The sequence below is a fragment of the Diuraphis noxia genome, unplaced genomic scaffold, assembly GCF_037042655.1.
Source record: "Diuraphis noxia isolate RWA-SAM2 unplaced genomic scaffold, SU_Dnox_SAM2 contig0002, whole genome shotgun sequence".
Classification (NCBI taxonomy): Eukaryota; Metazoa; Arthropoda; class Insecta; order Hemiptera; family Aphididae; genus Diuraphis; species Diuraphis noxia.
In genome coordinates, this window is record NW_028301712.1 from 23,947,409 (window position 1) to 23,974,561 (window position 27,153).

General features: G+C 28.2%; 1 protein-coding gene across 2 annotated transcripts; it reads right to left on the reverse strand.

The window, feature by feature from the left end:
- Positions 1-433: 433 nt before the first annotated feature.
- On the reverse strand, positions 434-26,811 carry Nplp1 (Neuropeptide-like precursor 1). Of its 2 annotated transcripts, none has more exons than XM_089218814.1 (5): positions 26,652-26,811; positions 18,681-18,890; positions 16,648-17,269; positions 12,310-12,553; positions 434-731 (listed from the first exon to the last, which is right to left on the reverse strand). In XM_089218814.1, the coding sequence occupies exons 1-5, from the start codon at positions 26,694-26,696 to the stop codon at positions 542-544; spliced, it is 1,311 nt and encodes a 436-aa protein (XP_089074940.1). In that variant the 5' UTR covers positions 26,697-26,811; the 3' UTR covers positions 434-541. The 2 variants fall into 2 exon arrangements, with proteins under 2 accessions (XP_089074940.1, XP_089074939.1); XM_089218813.1 differs by having other exon boundaries at positions 18,672-18,890; positions 26,652-26,809.
- Between the last annotated feature and the right edge of the window lie 342 nt (positions 26,812-27,153).

Here is a 27,153-nt window from a genome sequence, read left to right on the forward strand (position 1 = left end):
CACTTAAAATAACTTTATTTTTATATTACGTTTAATATAATAGAGGATAAACGTCTACTACATTATTGGGAATCGTAATGTTCTAGTACCTATTTATATAAATGTTGATTTTTTTCTTTTTAAACGTGGCAAAAGCTAAATAATATTATGTCAACACATGGACATTACATATCATTATTATTATTATATTGTATGTTTTACGTACGATAATTTTAATTCAAGAAACACACACATAGTTATTGTCTTATAATTTGAGAAATTCCAATAAAAAGGTTTTTTCAATTATTGTACTTGCTACTCATTAGGTATATATCGTGCACAATATTCATAGCGATGTCTCGTCACTACAATGATGTGCAGCTGCCATACCGGACGAGTGGTGAATATTATTGTTATGTTTGATACAACAAGGTAAATATTATAAGGTATGACATTATATTAATAATATATATTATTATGTATTATTATATTAATTAAAACATTACGTTCGTATAATATTATTATATGTATACGTTGGCGAAGCGTGTAACTTAGTTTTAGATTAAATTTTATTTGTCGCTAAATGAGGGTACTGTCTGCGCAACAATATGTTGTCCACGGCCGGCAGTAGTAGATACCTCTTGGTCTTCATCCCGTAGTCGTCTGTTTGCGCCTGTTCTGTTGCTGCCGACGACTGCTGGTGGTCCCACCCGAGTTCTTCAAATGACCGCTCAGTATTCTCGACGTTCCCGCTAAAAACCATACAAAACAACCATCACGTCGAAACGTAGATAACAAAAAATCGGTATAAGTTAACAGGTATATTGTTAAATGATTAGTGTGTATGAAATAATCCCGTAAAAACATCCAACAGGATATAAAAATAACCCATCGTATCTAATAAAGGCTATCAAGACGAATTAAAGGTCTCCACATTCCTTTTAACTTTTACTTTACCTAATAAATCGTTTTACACACACATATAAATATTAAGTCTAAAATATAAAATGCTTAAATTATGTTAGCGGATATCATGAAAATGTCTGCTGAAGCTTAGCTAGAAACGTTAAACCAAAAATACTTGCACCTAGTTCTAAAACAAAATTGAGACATTTTAGTAAAATAAAAACAGGGTAAGTATCATAGGTAACCACTTAGCTATGAAGTAGGAGTAGATTGTATCTTGTCGTCGAGAATAAAAATAATCGACAAAATAAAAATAAAAATTATTCGTTAATAATTGAAAAAACATCGAACATTTTTCATAGATATAAATTCAAAAAGAACCAAAATATATTTTAAAATTTCATCACGCATGGAAAATTTTCAAATTAACATATTTAGAACATTTTAGTATTTTCAGACCATAATTATTAGTTTTCGAGTTAAATCAAAAAACGTAAACAGTTTTACGTAAAAACCCAGTTTATCCTCAATTTATTTTTGGTTTTTTCCAACGCTTTTAAAAATTATAAGGCATTATTTTAATTTTGACCTCCCCCAAGACACTAGATTTACTTTCCTACTATAAAAAGATGCTGAAATAGAAAATTGAACCAATTGAAGCACTATTATTTCCCTAAAAGTTGATATAAGAAACTAAAAAATAAATTATCATTGTAAAATCAATACACTCATCGCTCCGCTCAAACCTAAAATTTAAATTGAAAAATTAAAGCTAAAATTCATAAAAATGTAAGGTTATAAGATTTAGTTGAGTTTTAGGCGCTTATTCATAAACGACCATACTAAAAAGTTAAAAAAAACACAAATCATTTGAGGGCAATTGAAGAAGTAATACTTATATTGATAGAATTGTTTTTAATTTAACTTCTGTCAACCATGAAAATAAATTTAGTTGTTTTTTTGTTTTTAATTGGATTTGAATTGATAAATAATAAAAAAATTATTAAAAAGTATTATTCTTGACGTAGTGTATGAGAATTTTGTCGAGAGCAGCGTCGTAACCTACTATTCCCCTCTCCAATTTTTACTCCGCTTTTCTTTTATTTAAGCTTCAAATGATAATATCTTACTTTTTTAGTACCTATCTATTTAATATGATTCTTCGAAATAATATTTCCATGCTCAGAAGTGTTCATAAATATCAGCTTAATAAATAATCTGTATCTTAAAATGTATATAACATATAATCACTCGTTTGTATATTGCTCTATACAAAAGAAAGTTTTTAAACGTTTTTTTTTTTTTTTTATTACATAAACATGTTGTATAATATTATAATATAAATTCTTAAACCTTAAGTACCTACCTGCGTAATTTTATCATTATTTTTACTAAACGACAAGAGATAATAAAATCCCCATTCGGAACACCATGTTTTACAGGTTTTCGTCTAAAAATTCAAAACAATTCTTAAACCGATGAGGGTTAAAGTAATTACCCAATAAGCAGCTTATATTTTTAATTACGAATACGTTTTTATTTTGCCCGAGGTGAATATATCATTTACAAAATAAAATAAACTATCAATCGTCACAAGTGCTATTCCAAAAAATGTAATCTTTTATGCACAGTAAGTGAACATAATGTACCTATTCAATTAATATTTAATTACTCAAACATTATCAATGTGTTAATCGTGAAATATTTTCATTGCAAATCATTAGTATTTACTATTTAGTATATTATACATTAAGCATTGTGTGAATTATTATGATAAACGTTATTCCGCATGTTTAGTTTAAAATCAGTCGGCATCACATCTTTTTCAGTGAATTGTTGGCCTTTACATTTCAATTATTGTTTATCAGCTGATATTTTTATTGTAGCTTGTAGGTACTCTGTTTCTCTAATATGACGTAGACGTATTTATTATATTAATTTCTCCTATTAAAGTATGCAAGCATTTGATAGATTAAAGTTTTTCGACTAAAATACTGTACCACACAAAATAATAAATAATATTAATGTGTAAAATCATAGATGTCATGCAAACTTGGCATATTTTGAGGAAACATATTTTCATTAGTTGCAGAATATTTAAGCTGAAACTTTTAAACAGACTTCAGATTCTTTTATAACACAAAGCCATTATTTAATCATACATTTTTTTGCACAATCAGTATGATATTTATTATTTTCTATACGGATTTTGAATTTTGAGTTGTGTATGTGTGTTTTTTTAAATGCAGTTAAAATGGAGTTATTAGACAATAATATATATTCAAATTACTGTCATAAAAATTGCTATGCAAGCAGTAAGAAGAAAATCGAATTTTATTTATATAACACGGAGTGGATGATTTTTATACTATATATATAATATATTATTTAAAATAAGGATAATAAATGAGATAAGTTCAACTACGTCTGAGGAAATGAATAAGAATAGTTAACGGATTTTGGTGTGCTCTCAGGCTGACAAGTGACAGTCTGTCCACAATTGTCAAACAGGCTGACGAGTATTATTTTGAACTAAACTCAATGAGCAAAAGTTATGATGATAAAAGAATGAAAAATTCGAATAAGTAAAAGTTTCCTAATATACTATATATGTCAAGTATTGACGACAAGAACAAGTCATTGTTGAAGATACCATCTGTACATTAACTTTAATCACACTGTACTAGTGTACAATGCACATTATAATACATAAATTGAAATTAGTTAATTAAATTTATTAGTGCAATACATTGGATTCAGAAATAAGCGAATAGTTTATTATTAGCCTGACAGTGAAGGGTTTTTTTATTATCCTATGACTAGGTACATATTTTGCAAATACAACGAGTGATCAGAAAAAATTTCTTGGACAATTTTTAAATGCACTTAGTCTGAAATCGAGTTTGGAAATAGTATCAATAGTTTGTCAAAGGAAATCTAACAATCGATAATTTAAGTACTTAGCTCAATTGAATTTATTATACTATGCTATTTTTACACTGAAAGACTTGGTTAATAAAAAATATAATATTATACTATTCGATTTGAATTTTTCCAAAAAAAAAAAACCAAACTAAATAAGAATAATTACAAATTGTAAAAGATCAATGGAGTAGGTCACACAGTACCTAGCTTTATTACTGCATAGGAAAATATATTATACAAATTATAAAATTAATCAAACTTTCGCCGTTCCGTCTAGCGACAATCTCTGTAGCACGCACTTCTCATAAGGAGGTCGATATCTGGTCCGTCTATCATCTAATTATTTCGTTTTTAACATTTCATTTTTCTTACAATTAGTATGCTAATTGCCTACGAATTTCTCATTGCATTTTTATCTGTATCTGTACCACCTGCAACCAATGTTATATTTATACTATTTATTTGCAGCTAATTGTATAATATACCCAATTGAATATTTATAGATTCGAGTTAGTTAAAATTTAAAAGAATGGTATAGTATTTAAAAAAATAAAATAAAAGTTCCATTAACCATTCTATTATTGGACCAAAATAATGACCTTTTATAATACTTTCAAAAACAGCCACCATTGTTCGAATGGGCGTAATGTGTTTATATATCATATATATGGCGTAATGTGCTTATATATCATATATATGTATATATACGATTGTTCAGGTGTTCCCTGAATAATATTTATCGATCCGTGGGAAAAGTATGTGTACAGATTATTTTCCACATGCTGTGGTCAGATTGATCTTTGTATAATAATTATACAAAATATAATATAATACTATACATATTATATGATATTAATGGCAAATCCAAAATAATGTATATAGGACAGGTACCTCCGATTTTCTATCCTCTCCAGCGTGACAGCATCGTCCCTGCCATAAATGGTCGTTATAATGTTATTTTTGTTATGTAAACATTATTGTACCGTACCTATACATACATTTAGTGTTAACCGATACTTATGTAAAAAGAAAACATAATATTATCATTATTAAAAATGTAATTATTTAAATACGGTTTTTCAGACCCCTTTATTATAATCACTATATCGCGCGTATAATACCGCAAATGCCGAGTATATTTTTATAGTATATTAAAATACAATTATTATCCTCGTCCAACAATTTAAACCAACGATAATATTTGATAAAAATAATTAAATGACTTTTATGATGAAATCTTAAGTTCCTATAAAAGCATAACCTATCCCAATCCAGGAGTCACGTAGGTCGATCCAATTCAAATTCGTATCATCAATACGATATTTTCAGTATCATTAGAATATGCATTTGTAAACTACATAATGTATTAAAACATTGACTTTTAGATTAGTTTTAATATATTTATAATAATAAAATAATAAACATTTAAAAACTCAACCCTTGACATCCTCTATATATTATTGTTGAATTTTCTATCAGTAAAATTACATTTTACAAATAATATCATTAAATTATTGGCTTATTATATTATATTAGTATTCTCTCCGATACCTTAAACGTAGAAATATTGAAAAATTTAATGTTTAAGATTTTGAGTTTAAAAACACGGGTTTTCATTAAAAAAATGTACAATACCTCTTATTCAAATTAATGGAATAAACGATAACTCATCGTATTAAAATCTATATCGATTATATTTTTAATAAATACACGCGTGATGAGAATTGTACATCACCAACATACGTATCAACAATGAACTTTGTTAATTGTTCGTACCTACTTACTTATCACAAGATAGCATATTACAGTTACAGCGTTTCTCATAATAATGTTTAAAGTAGATTTGTTTAGTCTAGCATCATGTTTGTCTTTAAACACTTCACGCTTTATAAATTATGGACGTCCAACTATCTGCAAACAGACGCTATAAACTGAAAATACCTATACACGATAGTAATATGCGCATGTTGTTTAGCGTATAAACAAATTGGTTTAGTCGCGAAACGATGTGGTCGAAAAGATTCAATTATAGATACGAAAAGTTAGAAATATCAATTGTAATTCTCGCGGATAACAGCGCAAGCAACAGCAGCAACCGACACGCGAATACCGCGGTTATCATAAAATGTAATCAAAACTTATAATAACCGACGAACGAGTCACACGATTTATGTGTGTGCGCGTGTGTGAGCGATTTTTCATTTGGGTGCATATCGCAATAATATATTAATATTAGTATTATTATACGTAGGAGCGTATTATACCATCGTGGCAGGCTGATTCACACGTTTTGGTTTCCGGAACTTTGTCGGATCTTTGCGGGAGCGAAAAAAAAAAACACAGAAAAACGAAAATAAAACAACGATAAATCTATTGACGCGCGTGTGGGCCGAACAACTGCGGCGAACACATAGGGTATAATACAGCCGTGTATTATTATGCTGTACAGTCACGTTGGATTCGATAGAGAGAGAGAGAGAGAGAGAGAGAAATACCTCAAACACAACAATAAAACTACGTCCTATATGTGTACGAAAATGTTATGGTTTTTCGGTCATGACTCGACTACAGTGTGTGTAGTAATCACGTGTTTTACTACAACACGCGAGAGTCACCGCGCCAGCCACCATTTGGACGAAAACATTTTCGCCAGCCGTCATTTTTTCACCCAAAACATATATATATATATATCATATTTTACACTCGACTGTAATATAATATTATATTTAGTGTACATGTATAATATCTATCACAGTCGGGTGCGAAAACGTGCGATTTCAGTAACGCATGAAAACGTCGTTTCGTCGGTCAAACACAAGATCACATTAGGTATTTGTTGTTGCTAGCAGTGCCGGATCTAGTATATTTTTTACCCGGGACAAAGTATAAAATTAGCACCCAGGCACCAGAGCACCTTCACGCCAGTCAGTTCTTTAAATTAGGTAATTAAATTGAACTTAGAAAATATTCGAGTCAAACCGAATTTATTCTAGTTATTCAGAATACTTAAATATTTAAATAAATTCAGCTTTCATGTTTTAAATAAATGTATATGTTTTGTACTTTTGTCAAAATAAATAATCCAATAATCTAACTAAGAAGAAATCCACGTTGTTTAAATTAACTCAAGAGTCACCTTCCAAACATCATCCTTGACTACTGTCTACTGATACCTGTAGGCGACGTGATCACTACAATGCTATTGAAATATTGGGATATGCGTCTTTTAGATTATTTTTATAAATACAATTTATTATTTCATAATAATATCTTGTTAATCGGGTTTTAACATTATGTGTTGTCTGATCATCGTAATTTATAGTTTGTAGATATACTATTAGCATTAAAATATACTGCAATGAGGCGCAGAAAATATATTTAGTATACAAATAATTTCCATGGTTTTTGAGTTTTTCCCATTGTTGTTATAACCATAAAGTCAAATGGAAATAGAAGTTGTAATTTGTATTATACTTTTATTATAAAATGAATAAAAACTATTAATATATATACATTATACACAACATATTTTGTAATTTGGCGCCCTCCGACCAAAATTTCCGGGCAAGTGCCCCGGTTCGTCCCCCCCCCCCTCTAGATCCGGCCCTGGTTACCAGTGTACTTCTATGAAATTATATTTATCGTAATATTATTCATGTTACTTTAAAATGCAATATTAAAACATAATATAATAAAAGTATTGTATTAATTCAATTCAACTACATCAAATTTAATTGTTGACAGTTGTTATCATTACGCCGCCTAGAAGAATTTTCATCGGTCACGAGAAAATAATATTATGGTATTCTTCTCCTCTCCGCTCCTCTACCCATCGATTACGGTTTGTCGGCGTTACTGTTATTATTATTATTCCCCTTCAACCCCACCCAAAGAGCAGTTTCACAAATAATACACATCATTATTATCTTCTATCCTGTCATGGTGTGGAGGGGGGGATTGAGGCGGGAAACTAAAGCTCAATTGCCGATGGAGAAATATAATATACGAGTCTCTGGTCGCTGGCCGGCTCGGGTATTGCGATGTGTGCAATATATTATTAAGTTTCGTCGGAAATGTCCACGTCATTATTGCGTCGAATCGATGATGGCAAATATTATATATAACGTAATATTATCATATTATATCATTATTTATATCATCAGTATCGAACCGAACGAGAGAGAATAGCAAAAACAGACTGACCAGCGTTCCGAATTCTATGCTTAGGGTTGTGTCCGTATTATACGACGCATATTTTAAACTATACATCTTGCTAAGAATATTCACAAAAAAAAAAATATAATATCATGCAGTTTAACCATGAAGTTCTGTTTTTTGTTTATATATCTAGGATCGTGTCTGAAAAAAAAAGAAAAAATGCGTTTAAATATTAATAACAAGTAACAATGGCGTGTTACGATGACTGGAGCAAAAAGTGATTCTGCTGGTATCATTTATATAGTTATCTATACATAAAAGATCTTATATAATATTATTACTTATTATATTAGCCATAATGTTAAATCCTAAACGTACTTGCTCTTGACGTCCCTTAGGAATATTTTCTCGATGTAATACACTAATCATATTATGACTTTATGTTATTTTAGAAACGTCGATTTAATGTCTCTACCAGTATCATATAGATCATACATTGTTTATTATTATTTATTTATTAGATTATTATTGTAGAAACGCAACAAGTATCAATAGTGGTTGGTGATTTCTGTATGATATATAATATGTTTGTTTTATGACAAAACGAATCTCAACCCAAAATACAGATAACATATGTACTTATTAAAAATATTAAATCATACAATACAAATATACACTAAATCAATATTAAATAAAAGTGATGGAAAATGCCTTATTGGAAATACATATCATCCCATACATTGGTCGTTAACGGGAGTATTTAATGGGTTAAATTAATAGATAAAAATACTTAGAATAGAATAATATAGTTGTGAAACGAACTTGACTATGAAGTATCTCGGGACGGTCCACAGACATTTCAATAAGCTTCCCTTTGGTATATAATAATAATTGCCAATAATTAAGGAAGACTACATCTAGTATATTCAATACAAGTGCCTAACCGTGATGTAAATGATTAATTTATAAAATACCTAAAGACTTATTAGTTAACAATTTGACTTCTATCACTTCTGTTCCAAATAACAACAGATAATTCTATAGTTAACCTGATAATTATTTCACAGTATATAGCTCATAGCTTATATAGTATAGTGTTATACCAGCGCAGAATAATAATGATAAAGAAACTACAAATATTAAATACGGTATTTTCTATGATTATAAGAAAAGGTAGAGGAAGGGATTCTACTTCAATCCTCTCGCTGCATAAAATGCTGTTACACACGTGGAAGGACACGTAATGTGTCCGTATGTAATATTTTTCTATGCGGTAGACGGTTGTCGCAAAAGATTACATACATTAGCTTATTAAAGGACGACAAAAAAATAAAAATACTTCAGGGCAAAAAACCTAAGGGTTGCATATTATTTCTTGTGTTCTTATAATATAGTGACTTTGTGAGCAATATGATCCATCTATTTATCTCGGACGAACGAGTCATATCGATCCATCAAAACTTTCTTGTGGGTCAGTCCGTCAAAGTGGAATGTCCTGTTTAGAATACCGTGAATGTCAGCATGTTTATTCACAAACATCTAAATTTCATGTTGCGACGGGATTTACAGTAATATTATTTATTATATGATAAATTATACCTATCAATCTATCATATGTTGTCCACTAAATCACTACACCAAACGTGTATTAGCGGTTTAAAAGCCCTTGTCAAAAGACCGTTTTACCCATCACGTACTTATGATGTTTGATGCGATCGCAAACAATTTTTTTCTTGAATAAACTTTATTTAACGCTATAAATTATATTAATTTCATAAATAAGTGATAATAATCTTTAATTATTTAAAAAAAAAAAAAATATTAATCCTATTATTGATGTATAATTATCTCGAGTAACATATCAATAACCAATATATATATATATATATATATATATAGGTAAGAATTTTATTAAATAGCATATGATATTATTTTTGTATCAGACCGATAATCTTCTCGTAGTTAAATATGTAGGTATAGACTGGCTGATTTCCATTAATTTGTTGAATGAAAATGTTTCAATTTACAACCAATAAAAAGAAACAAAAAATATAAAAATTATATAAATGAGTTATTTTGGTAAATAAGTTGCTTGTATTTTAACTAAACTATTGTCAATTTTAGTCAAAATTGAATTCCAAAGTTTAAACATTTTGTAAAACTTTTTATGAAACAGCAGCTTCAAAGAAACATTAATTAGGATTTAAACTCAGCTTTTCGTTAAGTTGTGTAGTACTTTAAAAGAATGTCATTATTCAATTTAGTTTTATAATATGATATTTTTAAAGTGATTTAAAAATTAAAAACATGCGAAATTGAGATACAAAGAAAGTATTTATGCGAAATAATACATAGTAACTTGACTTATCTTGTGGCTGTAGACATTTAATTATTTCATGTCTGCTTAAAACCTTTATATAAATATTCAAAGAATCGTCTTGGAATTTCGTTTTGACTTAAGTATTAGTTTATAGAATAATAATTCATAATTGACATTTAAAACATAACTAAAATAAAATGTTTTACTTATAACATTCAATCATTGAATTAATTAATCGGTTAGTTATTAATTAATAACAAACAAGAAATTCAATGAATAAAATTTATAGTATTACGACAAAAGACGAAATAATAATTATATAAGAATTATAAGATATGAATATCAAATCAAGCTATAATTTTGTTTTGGTGAGCTGTGGCTGTTTCTAGCTGATATCTAATGCGGTGATTAATATGAATAAAGACTTCAATACTTAATTTTTTTAAATATAACGTTTTATATATAATATATTAGTAATAAATCTTAAATGACGCACAAGAGTAGGCTTGTGATATTATATTGTTTTTGTTGTGAATTATTTTCACTACTTTCGTAACACGGCGTCCTGTATATGCAATTTTAATGCATTAAGCTTGAAGCAATTAATGTACTTAATAATTGAGTGGATTTATACTATACCTAGGGTTATAAGTACTGTTTATTGTTATAGGATTTGATAAGTACACGATTTGGCAGTAGCTTAAGTAGGTACAACAGTTGTGCCATAAATTATAACATTAAATCAAATAAGCCATGTATGTAACTATTATTAAAATATTTTGGCAATAAGATGGATCTCCATAACCTATAATAATAGCACCATGAGTAAACCGAAATGTTGATGTTTACTAAACACTATTTTGTTGCAATATGATGAAAATAAATATAACATTCAGTAATGATTGTATTCAACGCCACTTCCTTAAATTGTATTAATTTATTCCTCATTGCAAGAAGCCTTTGAACCATATTAAATATTAAATATTAAACCTACTATTATCTATCTAATGTTTACTCAATGTGTTTTTCAAAAGATAAAATAAACCAAATCACCATAAAATCAATGAGATTTCAGTGTCAAATTGAAATAATTTTAAAATAGGATAAACAGTGGCGTGCTGAACAGCTATTTTTTGAGTCAACTGTCTCAGAGAAAACACGGGTGGGTGGGTGGGTGGGTTACTAAGTGTGCAACTGGGCACTAGTTTGATCGTACATTTTAAATATCATATAAATATATACAATTTTTTATTAAGTGAAAAACTTGATGGTTGTATAGGGTGGGTGTCAAAGTGTCAAATTGTATAGTTTACCTCTGGTCTGAAAAATGTTCTGCACGCCACTGAGGATAAATACCATATACCTATGCGGTTTGTCTTTAGGTTTTGTACTCGGCTAAAAAAATTATATAATGCTATCAAACAGTTGGAAAATAAAGCATTTGTCACCTAAAATGGAAAAATAGAATGTAATTTATTTCAATTTGACGGGCAAAGTTAAGTGTTTACTTTTTCCAAAGATGGGATGTTATTGTAAATTTGAAATCACAAACATTTTAAATTTCATCGGATTTACAGATCCATTGGATATCGGATTGGCTATTCACTTTTTGGCATTCGTGACTTAGTATTCATGTATAGATTCACCTTGTGGAATTAACTGGACATTAATAACGCATAATACGAAAAAATTTTGGCCTTTAATGAACGTTAGTGTTAAATTATTAAATTTTGGAATTACGTAAAAGTGTAAATCATTTCCTATAGAGTAACGTCGGCACGAAAACATGTATCGATATTCGATATGAATTCGAAAGCGGGTATTTCGATAATTTAGTTCAAAAGACGTATAAACAAAAGGCTTTCGATTTGAATTCAAATAAAAGTTTGAATTCCAGGAGTGAACTTGATTCATAAAACAGAACTCACACACACACAGGTACATAATATTATATACATCATGTGCGAAACGCGTTAACATTATCGTTTAACACAATATATATAAACATGTGTATCTCTTACTCGGAGGCTGCAACGGTGGAGGTCCTCTTGTTTATGTCGCACTGGTACGACCCTCTGCCGTTACGCATGTAAAACGAATGAGGGTTCCTAAACGACGGCAGCCAGCCGAGTCGAGCAAGCGCGGCCAAATGCCTCTTGCCGTAGCTGCTCTGGCCGGTGCTGCCAAACGAATGATAAGAGGCTGGTGATCGGGACGACGTCGAAGCGAATCCTCTGGGCATCCAACCGCTGCGCGACAACGCACCTACACGCACACACATACACACGCACACACACACACGGTATCGAGAATCAGACACGGCGGTCGCACACGACAGTAAAAAAAAAAAAAAATAAAAAAAAAATGTAAACGGTTGACTTTAAGCAACGTCTTGAAAGTCAATATTAAGATTATGATATAGATATTTCATTATTGTCATAATTATTTACGTAGGTGGTATATGCGGTTCAAAAATACGACACCACTCATATAATAGAATGCATATCATGTGAATATGGTGGAAAACACGACACAACAAAAACAAATCTCTACCACACGCACACATACATACACGACACAATACAATAGACGTTACGCAGGTAGGTTTAGGGTGTTTATGAAGAGGAAATACGAATATAATAAAGTATAAAACTATGTACAAATATAGGTACAAACAAAGACTACAGTCTACAATACACGTAAATCGTATTACACTATCACATTAAAATTCAAACTACACATTATTTATTTTCCGATAACCATTGACCATATGGATCCGTGTAAATGGTTATCGCAAAAATAATAAATAATAATAATAATGAACACAGCACTCAATCATTATAATATAATATGCTATATTGAACGTCACAATCATATTACATAAGATATAACAAATAAACATACTATATACCTACCTACTTACATATACAAGTAAAGAATAATATTATGTAATTCTTTAATACCTATATATTTTACTGCATTATTATTTTACTCTACGCGGTTATTGTGGCGAGTGTTGGTAACAATAGTATACAGTAGTAGTGATAAGGAAGTGATAATAAATTAGATTAATGACAATATAAATAGTATTATAACAGTTATTAGAGTTACTAGAGGAGGACTTAATAAATGATTATCATTTATTGTCATTTCTCTGTTTATTGGTAAGTTCTGAATATTATAATGTAAATGAGATATATTAAATAATAAATACAATCTCTGTTTATAAAGCAACACACTATTGTGTTTATTCTGTTTGGAGTCAATTACTAATAAATGAAAATATTAGTCTTATTTATATAGGTATATATATAAATATGATGGATATTAAGTAGATAATATATATAATTGAGTAGTATAAAATGCATTTATTATATTATATGATAAAATACACGCAGAAGCTTGAATCGAACCATTTCAGTCTTTGACTTTCTACGCTGTATACCATATGTATTAAATAATATAATCTCCTCAATCATCTCCTATTCGCTCACAACAACTATACTATTGTCGATAATTCATTAACTGTCTTAACCAACCAAAACTAGGTAGGTATACATTGAGATGAAAATAATAAAATATAAAATATAAGTAATATTTCCGTGTTACGAGTGAAACGTCGCCAGACAAATCTCAGCCTCATTTCCAAACTATTAATCCTGACTAATAAAACAGCGGCGTGTTTAATGTTAAGCTTTGTAGCTTTATTACATTTTATCGAAGGGTTTTATGATCTCTTTTCGATTTTATTTTACTTCGTGAAAAATCTAATATAAAAATGTCATTGTTACTAAACAACTTTAGTTCATCTCTTATTATTATTATTCGCATCTAATAGTGTATGACGTATGAACATACATATCCTATGAATACGCATTATTCTTGGTTATCTACAATAATATTGAATTGTGTAATCTGGGAATTCATGCACATTTTATATTATGTATGAACAATATATCTGAATAAAGTTCGTACAATCGTATGTATGATGAAAATTCAAAATGCCCATGATTGTATGATATATTAGGTATGTACCAAATAATACCCTAAATTTCAAAAGGTATTCTACGTGCTTGATTTTATGCGCATTCGAAAATAAACATTGTATCTAAGTTTATTAAAAGATTGATTAACTGAAAAAAAAATTATTAACCCTCTTAGTTATTTACCTACCAATTTTTATATTACGAGGAAATTATAAAGATTTGTAATTGTCTAAAACGAATTTGACTCTTTTTCAGTAAATAATAATAAATTAGAAACGGAAACGCATTGTATACCAAATTATCCATACTTATACAATTGACTTCGAAAAAAGTATCAAAAATCTATTACTTTACATGAAAAATATAAAAAGAATTTATGATATTTTTGAAACAAACTATTTAAATAATAGTTTCGAGTTAAAAATAATACGATACTTTGGTAAAGTTAATACTGTATGTTGGACGAATTTGTAAATATAATATTATGTTAATATTGTATCCCTGTTTGCGTTTCTACTTTCTACTATACCTAAAAAACCAAAATTACCAACTTAGGTAGCTTATAAATTGATATTTTTTATTTGTATTATTATTAATAATTATTTATAATAATTATGTGGATTACAAATGATCATTATTTAATGTTGATATGAGCTCATATAAATGCACCAACGTAAAATATGTTTTAAATTACATAAGTATTTTTTAGAATCGTGAATATCTTTTTTGTTTATCTATTTTTTAAATGGGTATAAAAATAATAAATACGTTTGATTCTAATTTCATTTTTTCATAAATTATGGTATAATGAGCTGAAGAAATTACTTTATACATATTATGTAAAGAATCTATCTGTATTTACGTAACAAAATTAATAATTAATAATTATATTTTGAAAGAATAACAGAATAGTCCAATGTAAATTAAAACATTTAAAACTTTGCTTATAAAATTATTACAAACGTAATAAACTAATAACAGTGTTTATACACATTATAATAATGCAACACCGCGTCGGCTGTGGCTCAGTCGGACCGGGTTCGATCCTCGACCATCGGGTGGAATTTTTCTCCGGGCAAGTCACGGTGTCCAGAGAACAAGTACCGCCACCCCCACTCCGGGGCATGGCAGAAACCTACGGGTGCCCCAATAGAAATTCTGCCAAAATTCTCACCCACGTGTAAAACCAACCTACAGTTCCACAAAAACCTACAGTACTACCCGCTTCCCAATGGCCTTAGTTGCCGCGGGATAATTAAAAAAAAAAAAAGAAATAATAATGCAACAAATGTACGTCGTAACCTCTGTAAACTTTTACTATTGAATATAACTGTTGGCTTCTAGAATTTATACTCAATGCTAATTGCTAATATACAATATTCTATTACGATTATACTTTAGTCTATGCTACAGGCCAAGTTGACTAGAAAAGCACATGCAAATTACGAATACTTAAAACGTCAATATACAACGAAATGAACTCTGATGATGACCGATAGATGGCCTGATACTGTTTTTACTTATTATTATATACTTATTGCTAGTTCTATATGGCTAAACAATTATTAAAATTATCGAAGGTACTGTCTACTTATTTCTTTCAGTGATCAAACCTATAACTCTGTGCTCAATGCGCAAGATTTCACGCACTTATACATTATAGTGTCTGTCAATAGACAACCATGTTGGAAGTCTAAAATTATTTACCTATTATGTTAGGTAAGTAAGTGACGGAAGTTTTATACGCAAGCAAAGATCCAAGCATTATCAGAGTTCAAATCATTATCATACACGACAGACTGTAAACAAGATTTACTCGTAAGTTTCGGTAAAGAAGCTTTTTCATTACTATAGGAATTCAAATACTAAGCGTATACTCGATGGGAATCAAACAAATACAATTATGTTGCACATGTATATTCGCATATCACGGTTTTTGTATGCGTTCACGTGTATTAGATTAAATTCCATTGTAAATGAAAAATAAGAAAACTGCACACAAATATGTGACAAATATAATACGACTGGGATTTAAATCGAATTAGTTATAATAATAATTATTATTATTATTATTATTTTTTTAACCGTTTAAATACGGACTACGGTTGTGAACAATCAAACGAAAACTCAGTAGATTTTGTTTCTAGTTTTTAATTTCGGCGTTAACCATTATTTGAAAAACGAAAATTACTACGATTTTTTGTATTATATTATCCAACTAATGTTATACAGTCGTCTCCGTATTGATCACTTTTGTTTGAAACTATTTATTTACGTTTACAAATGTGCAACACATCATAATATACTAAACTCCATAATTTGTTAATCACATAATCACAATATCGTCATTGATTAAGATACAAATGTACTCACCCAAATATCTTTTCTGCATAGGTTCTTGTGTCAAGTCGTCGATAATGCTCTGCAAGCTTTTGCTACCTTGCATCACGGGTATAAACTCTTCACTATTTTGAATCGTCGCGTCGCTTCTCTTGGGTTTTTGGCCATTTTGTAAGTTCCAGTTTTGGTTTTTCGTCGACGATTCCGTGGTGGGTTGGAATCCGTAAGGAAGTTTACCTTGTCTCAGCAATGAAGAAATGTACCGCTTGGCGACGTATCTCGGGCTGTTGTACCAATATGGCATGTCATCATTCCGGGCTAGCGAGGCAATGTATCGTTTGGCTATATAGTCTTCCGGTGATGAATCTCCATCGGCTGGTTTTACATCGTCTTCTTCTCGCATTTCAGGTTGGAAGTAACCAGTCTCGATCAAGTATCGGATGTGGTCTAATGAAACTACACCGTGGTTTTCAAACACTTCGTCGGCCATGTTGGTCAAGAACAGCTCTACTTTTTCTGGATCATATGTCGTCCCAAACTTTTCCAAAAATTTATCCAATATGCTTCGTAAGTCTGATTTAAACTCGTCGCGGAAATCAGGCTCGGTGGCTGATTGTCTTTTCGATAACCCCAATAGACCCAAATTTTTCATCTCCTTAGAAATCCAAACATAATATACATAAATAATTTTAAATCATATTTAAAAAATTAATGGTTAAGATAAATTAGATGACAGTATCGTTTAAACATTTATTGTGATTGAGAAAATTAGTCTTATAAGTCGTAATACTAATGGAATAAAAAATGATTACCTAAAATAAAAATGGCTAAATAATAATAAGAAGTTAACTACACTTAACAAACCAATAAATAATTACAATTTGAAAATAAAACTTTGATAATACTGGTGTCCCCGTAATGCATATCATATTATTATTATTATTATTATTATTACCTATATCTACTGTGAACTGTAATACCTATTTAATTTAGTTATACTACGTAGGGTATATATTATAAATATGAATGTAAAAATATTTAATATAAATTAAAAACATTAAATACATACATTCATATATTAAATATATACATGTATACAGAAAAAATTATAACTTTGATTATTAAATTATATTACGTTATTATTTCTGCACCTTATATTATTTCATCAGCAAGTCATATATTCTGAATTTTACCATGTATATATTTTTGGGGCCATTTTTTTTTAGAGACAGCTATACAATATTAAAACAATAAAAACATGCACTATTAAAATTAAATTACTAAAATCGTTTTTTTCCCAATATATCATAGGTACAATAGACAGTAGACACATATTACATTAATGTTGGGTATTTAACATTGACACTAACTGATATGACTTTTTACACCTATGATTTTTACATATAGAACAATTGACATCTATTTAGTTTTATTTATAAAATATTTTGAATATTATAATGTTGTAAAAGATTTAATATTAAATAATATAAATACACAATAAAAATATTAAAATGTAATGTTTGATAATATGTAATAATGGTTTATTAAATAAATTAACAATTTGTATTATGACTTCGATTAAATTAATTTCTTATAAAGTTATAACTATTAAATTAAGTAACAATAGTGGTGTCGACAAACTACAAAAGCCGCAATCGTCACTGGTCAGTGTGTCTATTTTAAAAATATCGGGTGTAGAAAGTCTAATATCAATAAAACCGACGCGCGACGGGTGTAAAATTTATCTATATAATATATATATTTTTATAGTGTCAATAGCCGAGTATCATATTATTATTACAAGCAGTTACCCTGAATAATAATTATATTATACGTTTCGGTACGTCGCTATTATAAATAAATTATAATAATGACTTTTTTTTTTTTATCAAACAATATCGTTATAATATTATTATATTATAATATATTTAACACGAGTTGTAAATCAAAAATGAATAACGTTATACTGATAGATTTCAATGTTATTTGATTTACGATGCATCATTGATACGAATATTGTTTAATATTATAAAACTAAAAATTGATCTGCACAGTACCTCAATTACCCGATTCTTTTGGTCTTGGATGGCTTTTGAATTTGCATCGCTTGCTTGTTCCAACACTTCCAACATTCGTTTCTCTTGAACCAACTTTTCAGGTAGTTGTCCACTCTTGGCCAACGAAGCAAGCGATCGTTTGTATTCTGGCAACTGTCCGGTTCTGGCTAGAGAAGCTACATTCCTCTTGTCGAAATTAAATGGGAACGCATGTGAAACCTGCCATAACATAACCTCCACATATTATCACATATTATATGACGTACAATATAAGTTTTTTCTTTCAAAAGCCCCCAACGAATCATAAACTTGTATTATGCGTTTTAAAAAACTTCCATTTATCACGAAAACCGTATAACCCGTATTATGTCAACGTTGGGCCAATATTACGTTTATTTTGGGTTCGTTTTTATATTTTTTTTATAACTTGCGCGTTATTAAAGTACAGAAATGATTACGCTGGGGTTGCATTCCTTGAACATCAAAGATCGCGTCATCCTGTTTCCACAGTTGTGGTTATCTTAAAGCATACCTTTAAGAATTCCATAGTATTACAGTAATGATTAAGTGTAAATCGTTTAGACGTGTGATGTCCATTTTTTAGCGTATAATGGAAAGATTTTTTAGACTCTACCATCGAATATGACTATTTATAAAAATTCTAGTGTTGCCATTGAAAATTGCGATGGTAAAAAATATAATTATAATATTATAATAATCTTGATTCCATGTAATATGTAATTTGTAAAAAATGTTATTTAATATTATTTACCAATAATTAGAAAAAATAGGATATCAATTCAATGGCAAAGTGAAACAAAGCACGGACTACATAGGTATAAATTTGTGTGAACATCAGTTTGAAACGACGAATTTATTATTTAAAAATGAGTTTAAAGATAGGTATTATTTCTGTATTTTATATGATATGTTGCGCGTATATTAGCACTCAGCTGCAGATACACATATAGGTACGTATATATTTTCCATTTATCGTATTTTTGTTCGCCGAAATATGATGGTTAGTTTCCCTTTCAAATGGAATTGCTGACGTCAAGTTTCAAATCTCAGATCTGTTCATACGTTCTTTTTTAAATAGTTTTCACATCAAAAAAGGTACACTTTTTGTACATTTTCAATTTAAGAATATTCGGAAAAATGTTAACATTATCTTTTGGGAATATTTTTCATATTTATTCTAATAGGTATTTTAAAAGTTTTAGATTCTGGGCGCATTGAGAAATGTATCGATATTACAAAAATAGTTGTTTTTTTACATAATATTTTATTGTGGTTATACAGATTTTTAAATATCACTAAAATACATATAAGATTCATTAAATTTTATCAGTGTAGATTGGAAATTGGTCATAAATGATATGCGGTAAAGTTTTTTTAGGAGTTTTTCAATTGTAGTGAAAAATATTTTGTTAAATTCTTAAATTATAATTTCACATGCACTATCACATTTAAATTTGTTATTTTATTGTTGTAATTCATAAACCGTACCTCTTACTTCACTATGTCAAACTTTTTATTAATATTAGTTGTTGCTTGTTGTATACGAATTTAACAACGGGTATTATGCGAGTGCAAAAAATGTAATTCATTTTTTTTATGTTATAAAATAATACCTAAGTATGTTTTTATCTTTTTATATCTAGTAAAGAATTTTTCAATTTGGCAATAAAGTTCCATACGTATGCTGTAATCATCTCAAAGCGTTTTATGTGTAGTTAAATGTATGGTTTGTCAAATATAGGTAAGTAAACTATTCAAATTTTTACTACAGATTTAATATAAAATATTAATCTTATTATATGATATGAAATAAACGTATATGATGTGTGTGTTTGTGTATTATAATAAATATTTAATTTAAGAATTCGTGCATAGTTCGTTTAAATTCTAAATTAAACGGAATGTTGTAAAAATATATTGATTACAGCCTGGTGTATAGAACTGACACGATTTAAATCGTTCCCCTACACCATTTATTAATTGTTCTTTTAATTGATTTTTTGTGCAGATACTCTCATTGAATATACTATACAGGTTGAACTATAGGGGTCCATTTGTCTGCAATAATATCTCCTGTCGAATTTTGGTTTTCAATTAATGTCTTTAATTTAAGGGTTTTTTAAATTTTCTGATTTTTAATCAAGTTAATTATTTTATAATAAGTATTATGTATATAAAATATATATGATGGATTTGAAAAATACGGAAAATTGTCTTTTGTTTGTTCATTTTATAAAATGAGCATTGTCTGAAGACTGCAAATTGCATATATAGTTGCTAAAATATTATTATATTTTTTTGGTTTATCCATTTCTCTTACTTTATAACATATATTTTTCATAATGGGCAGTACCTACTTGGGGAGATATATTTTTCTGTTTATATTTAACATTCTGAGTGTAATGATGTATGTATTGATTTTACAACGGTCTGTGGTTTTTTATTCTCTGTGTTTATACACACGAAAAGTAACAGGAAAAATGTTTCAATTTTCAATATTAAGGGTGGTTGCTAATAATAAATTGGATATAGAGATATTTTTAAGTGAATATCCTCTGAATTTTTCAAAATCATCGAGAAAAACTAACCTAAAAGATAAACTGACATTTTTACGCTAAACAAGGTTTTGTCAAAATCAGTTTTGTTTTTTGATTTAACTCTTAAACGAATAACCATAGATAATTCAAAATATTTAAATTAGCATTTAAAAAAATGCATATTTATATTTTAATGTTTTTTGAGCTATTTATAGACATTTGAAAACTTTTTTATAATTTCTAACAATCTATAGGTGAATATAATACTTAATATAAATTTTAAATTATTTAGTAACTATTATTAATATCATTATATTATATTATTATCAGTTTGCCACATCATTTTGGCTTTGAACCGTTTTTAGTATAAAATGATTTTTTATTGAATTCAAATTCAACATATCTATTTGACTCTTATTGTACATCAGATTATCAGAGCTGTTACTTACTATTCCCTTCAAAATTCTCAATTTATTAACTAGTAATTAATTTGGATAAAATAAGCCTGATACTATAAAATGTAAAATGTAAATTTATATTATCAGTAAAATAGGTATAATATGTAATCAATCAACGAAGATAAGTATTTCATGTTTAAAAAAAAGGCTTAAAGTATAGCTACCTATATTTCAATTTGTGCAGTAATTTGTTTTACATAAATAATGTCAATAAATAAATTAAATATCATCATCATTACTCTTAAATTATAACTATTTACTTCCATAAATTTGAGTATTAATTGGTATTAAATTGTCACATAAAAATGTCAAAAATGTAATAAACTGTTTTAGCTCAACTGCTTAAGAACTTACTTTTCAATACGATTGTAGAAAAATAATCAAATAAAATTCATCTTCTTGAGTTTTATAAATAACGTCCCAGTGTTCTCATATAGATATGGATACGTTTTTTTATTTTTTTATTTAACATACAAATAATACATGCCATATTTATATTTAAAATATAATTTAAGTTAGTAACTTTTTAAAAAAGTTACATTTTATCATTCAGAATTAAAACATTGTTATTATAGTTAGGGTTGATACAGTTAAATTAATTTCAAATTTTACAAACCATTAATTTTAATCTAACCGAAATATTTGCACTAGAATTTTTATAATTTCTCTTTATTACTCTTCTTTAATTATAACTAGTTTTTTTTTTAAACTTGAGGTGTATCAGTATTACATGGTTTATAATTTAAATCAAAAATATATTTTTGGATTAAATGATATACTCTATACAAACCTTATACCTACTGAATTGGAATAATAAAAAGAAACAAATCTATTTAGTTGTTTGTGGTTTTGTATAACGTTATTAAATTGGTATACATTGATTAATGAATCATCACGAATTCAATTTTTTTCCCCAAACGAAAACCTACGTTTCACAATACATTTTAAGCAAAATATGTAAATTAGATTCTGAATGGAGCAAAGAATGTATTTAAAATTCTCAATGTACTAAAATCGAAATTTCAATCATTATGTTATTGTTAAATATGCTTTATTTTAATTATTCTAATATATTTTGATAATTATTCATTTATTTTAATAGGTAATCAATAATTGTAAATTTTAAGTTTTTAAGAGTTATGAATGGAAAAACTATGAACTGAAACACTAAATTAAATATTATCTCAAAAAAGGAAAAAGTTCGACGCCTAAGACTTAAGAACGGGGGTTAAACGTCCGCAAATAAGTAATCGACTGACACACACAGACATAAATTATTATATGAATTGAAAAAAAAAAGGAAAAAATATAGGAAATGCTATATCTATAGTTATTGAATTGTATTTATGAATTATGTTACTTCGAGTTCCGGCCGAAACTATATTTTTAATCTTCTGATCAAATATCAATAGTAATATATTATACTTCCAATGACTGAGAACCCTTGGTAAATCGGAAAATTTAAAATTGTCAGATTCGATTGAAAATCTAATTTTTAAAGTATAATTCAATATTGGAGCCTATTATTTATTCATTTATTTTTTAATACCTCTAGATTGTTATTAAATAAATAATTCGTTCCCGGTTGAATAATTATAATTGACTAAACGGATAGGTACTCAGCATACAACTAAAGTAGTACATTTTTTATGGTAGGTACGAACTTTCATGAACTGCCAAGTCTGATTTATACTTAAAGTTTACTAAAAGAATACAACTTTTTTTTTTTAAATTTATATTTGTGTTTATTGCTTAGCACTATTATAAGAAATTTCAATTGAAAATGAACGATTTTAATAGTTTAACAATATTATGGCTATGTGGTATATAACAATGCCGATTGTCATAAACATAACCTATAGAATTTTATGATATAAACGCTTATTGATTTTTGAGATTACTAGTTACTATGAATTAATATTTTTTTAAAAGATCAAATTCGCAAAAGGCATAACTTATACTTCTTGTACTAGATGTTTATGATATAATGGAAGACTACAAAATGCTACTAGTATAATAAAATATATTATGTGAAGTAATTTCATATGTGAATAAACCTGACGATTTTTTATAATATGAAGTAATATTATTTTTTAATTTCAGTTCTCATATTAGCATGTTAGCATGTATACAATTCAAATATAACTATAAAACTTAGAACCGACTTCTTATAACACGCATTAAAAAAAAAAAATTAAATTTACAAAAATTGTGATTCAAGTATGGGGTTTTAATTAATTATTGTCCAACTAGATTAAAACTTGAATCTTTCAATCAAACATTTAAAGAATTATACTTAAAAGCTTCGTTTTACGTCTTAAGTTAAATGAAACATATATATATATATATATATATATCTTAAAATAGAAATAAATCATAAAAATAATTTAAGATTACAAGAAACTGCTTAAAAAACCATAAATATTACGCAAATACTCTTCTGTTTGCTGCTTAGTTTCAGATCTTCTAAAAATTGTATGCTGGTTTGCATAAAAAAATTGATTAAATTAATGGACTAATCATGAGTTACAAAATCATGTTTAAGGGACCAAAAGCTTATAAATGATTCATTAATGTTTAATGATTGTTTGTGCAACCCAACTCTATAATTTATCTTATAAGCGTTTAAAACCAATAAATCTCAAAATGTTGCAGAGATCTTTTTAATTTATATTACTTATCCATCGTAATATAATAAAAATATTTATTGGATAGTTTTAAAGTGTATACTATATTTATTATTGCATTACTTGTACGCAGTGTTGAGACTTTTGGAATTGCTATCTATTATCTTTATCTTTATAAATTCCTCTCGATAATCTATTATCTTTATCTAGATGATATTTTAGTTATCTATTCCCAACATGGCTTGTACGTATAATGTGCATTCATTTTATTTAAATCAAAACCATTAAAAACGAAGTATGTGAACATATATTTGTATTTAAGTTATTTTTTTCAAAGTGAATTTAGATTATTTTTCACTGTGAAATAAATAAATTTATTACATTATTTTACAGTACAGTAAGTTTGCAATTTAGTTAGTTACCTACTATGATGATGTTTGTACGAATGGCATGCCATATATTTTATTGTAACTATAACACAACGGAAAGTATTTAAGCGAGCTAATCCATTTCTATTAACGGTGAATGCAAAGAATTCTTAGCGTATTTAAAATATTTTATTTATAATTCATTATTCTACAACTTAAAATCATTTACTTTGTGTTATTAAATTACTATGTAGTTTTAATTAATTACTTAATTTTAAATTTACCTAACCCTAAACATCGTAATTTATCTTCTTTGAATCCATAAATTTTAGATATAACTAATAAGTATTACAATTTAAATAAACTTAGTTTGAGAAATTTGACTTTTTTGGTTAAAAATTTATCGGCAATATTAAATTAACGCAGCATACAATAGTTATATACAATAAATACATAATATCATGGATATTAGTTTTAAGAAAAATTAACTATTAATAAATATTTGATTAATTAAAAATTCTAAATACGCAGTTGTATAAAAATCCAATATTTTGGTCTATGTTAAACGATTATATGTACATATTTTAATACTTCTAATTACATATAATTTATAAAAATATTCTTTTTGAATTAAACTACGAGTACACATAAATATTAATGTACATACAATATTTATCAATAAAACAAAAATAAGATACACTCTTATATAAATTATTATTTACAAAACACTAGTTGGCAGTTGCTTTAAAAAAATGTATAGAAATAATTCAATGGAATATCTTTGTCTATATATTTTCAAGTTAATATGAGTCTTTATTTGAAAAATGTTTATAATATTTTGATAATACTTTTAAATGCGGGGAAAGTCACTCTGTTGTATATTATATTTCGAGTGCGCCTTATCATTTAAGAAAGCATTATTACAGTGGTTAACACACAATGTAATTTAATACACCTATTACCGATATGTCAAATTTAAATTTAATATTGTATACAAAAAACTTTTTTCAATGGAAACGTTGAGCCTCTATTTTAAGGCTATTATATAATTCATTTATTAAAGCGTACTGTTGGAAATTTATTTTCTATAAATAGTTGAACTTCTTTTTGGTAAAAAATATTAAGTCTAAATATTTTAAAAATGTCAAATGTTGATTAATAATACAAAAAATTCAATTGTACTATGTCTAGAAAACACGTATTGCATCAATACATATTTTCGTTTTACTGTTAGTTTTTTAAAGTTTTTTTTTCAACTTATAATAAAAGTATGGGGAAGTGTTTCCACGAAAGTACTTATAAACTAGATCCAATTTGCTACCAGAAAGCATCTTGATATTAAATTGAAGATTATAAGATTTTTACTGTCCCGAAACTATAAAACTCAGATAGATACAAAACATTAAATTAAAACCTTTTAAAATAACACCATTGAAAAACCAGTACATTCATCACTTAACGCCATAGATACATTTAATGAAAAATATTCCTTAATATATATTTTTAGTGGATTATTTATTTCTATACCTAAAAAGTAGAAATTAATTAGCTTCAAATATATTACATAACTACTGTTTTGCTTAATCCTCTTTTTGTTTTTAAGCATTAAATTGTATATAATAGTTTTTTTCATCGTTGATATTGAATTATAAAAATAAATCGATAAGTGACTGTGTATTTTATTATTGAATCGAATTATCCTTATCCAAATTTTAACGAGTAAATATTTTATTTTTTATATTTGTTTTTTTTTTTTTTTTGAGTAATTTGGAGTCATTGAACAGATTTTACTTCTATAATTCTGTTACTAAATAGTTATAGCATATTCTAAAAAGAAACAACATGCGTTACGGTCGAAAATAAAAATAGTTCGTCGTCGTTACCGAAATCTATACTGTAACGTAACGGTACAGTATATAAAAAACAACAACAACAACAATGACATTAATCGGTTATCCAAAACGGTTACCTCGAGTAGGCAGGCCAAGGCGGCCAAGATCGTTGCGGCTTTCATCGGTCTCCGGCTGCGTGCGGCTCGACAACGACGACGAAAGTGATGCGGTCGTGTCCGTGTACCACCGGCGATTTGCGACGCGAATACTTAGTGACGTCTCTGCCGCCGAATCCCGCTCATTTATCTGCGGCGGGATCCGCTGGGACGCAAGCGCCTCCCGGCATCGCGTGGACGCGCAAAAATGGTACGACACGAAGACCGAAAAAAACACGCAAGCGCGCAGCCCACCCACGCCTACGCGAGTATTGCATTACGCCATTACCGGAAACCGGGCAAGTACCTGCAGTATTAATATATGTGTGTGGGTATATGCATAATAACCCTATTGGATACGATCAACTATATCTACTATAATAATAATTACCAGTCATCGTAATGAGGTGAACGCGTTTGCAGGGGGATTTCGACGGGGATGTCGTATGGGTTAGAGGAGGGGGGGGGAGTGCGGGTGAATCAT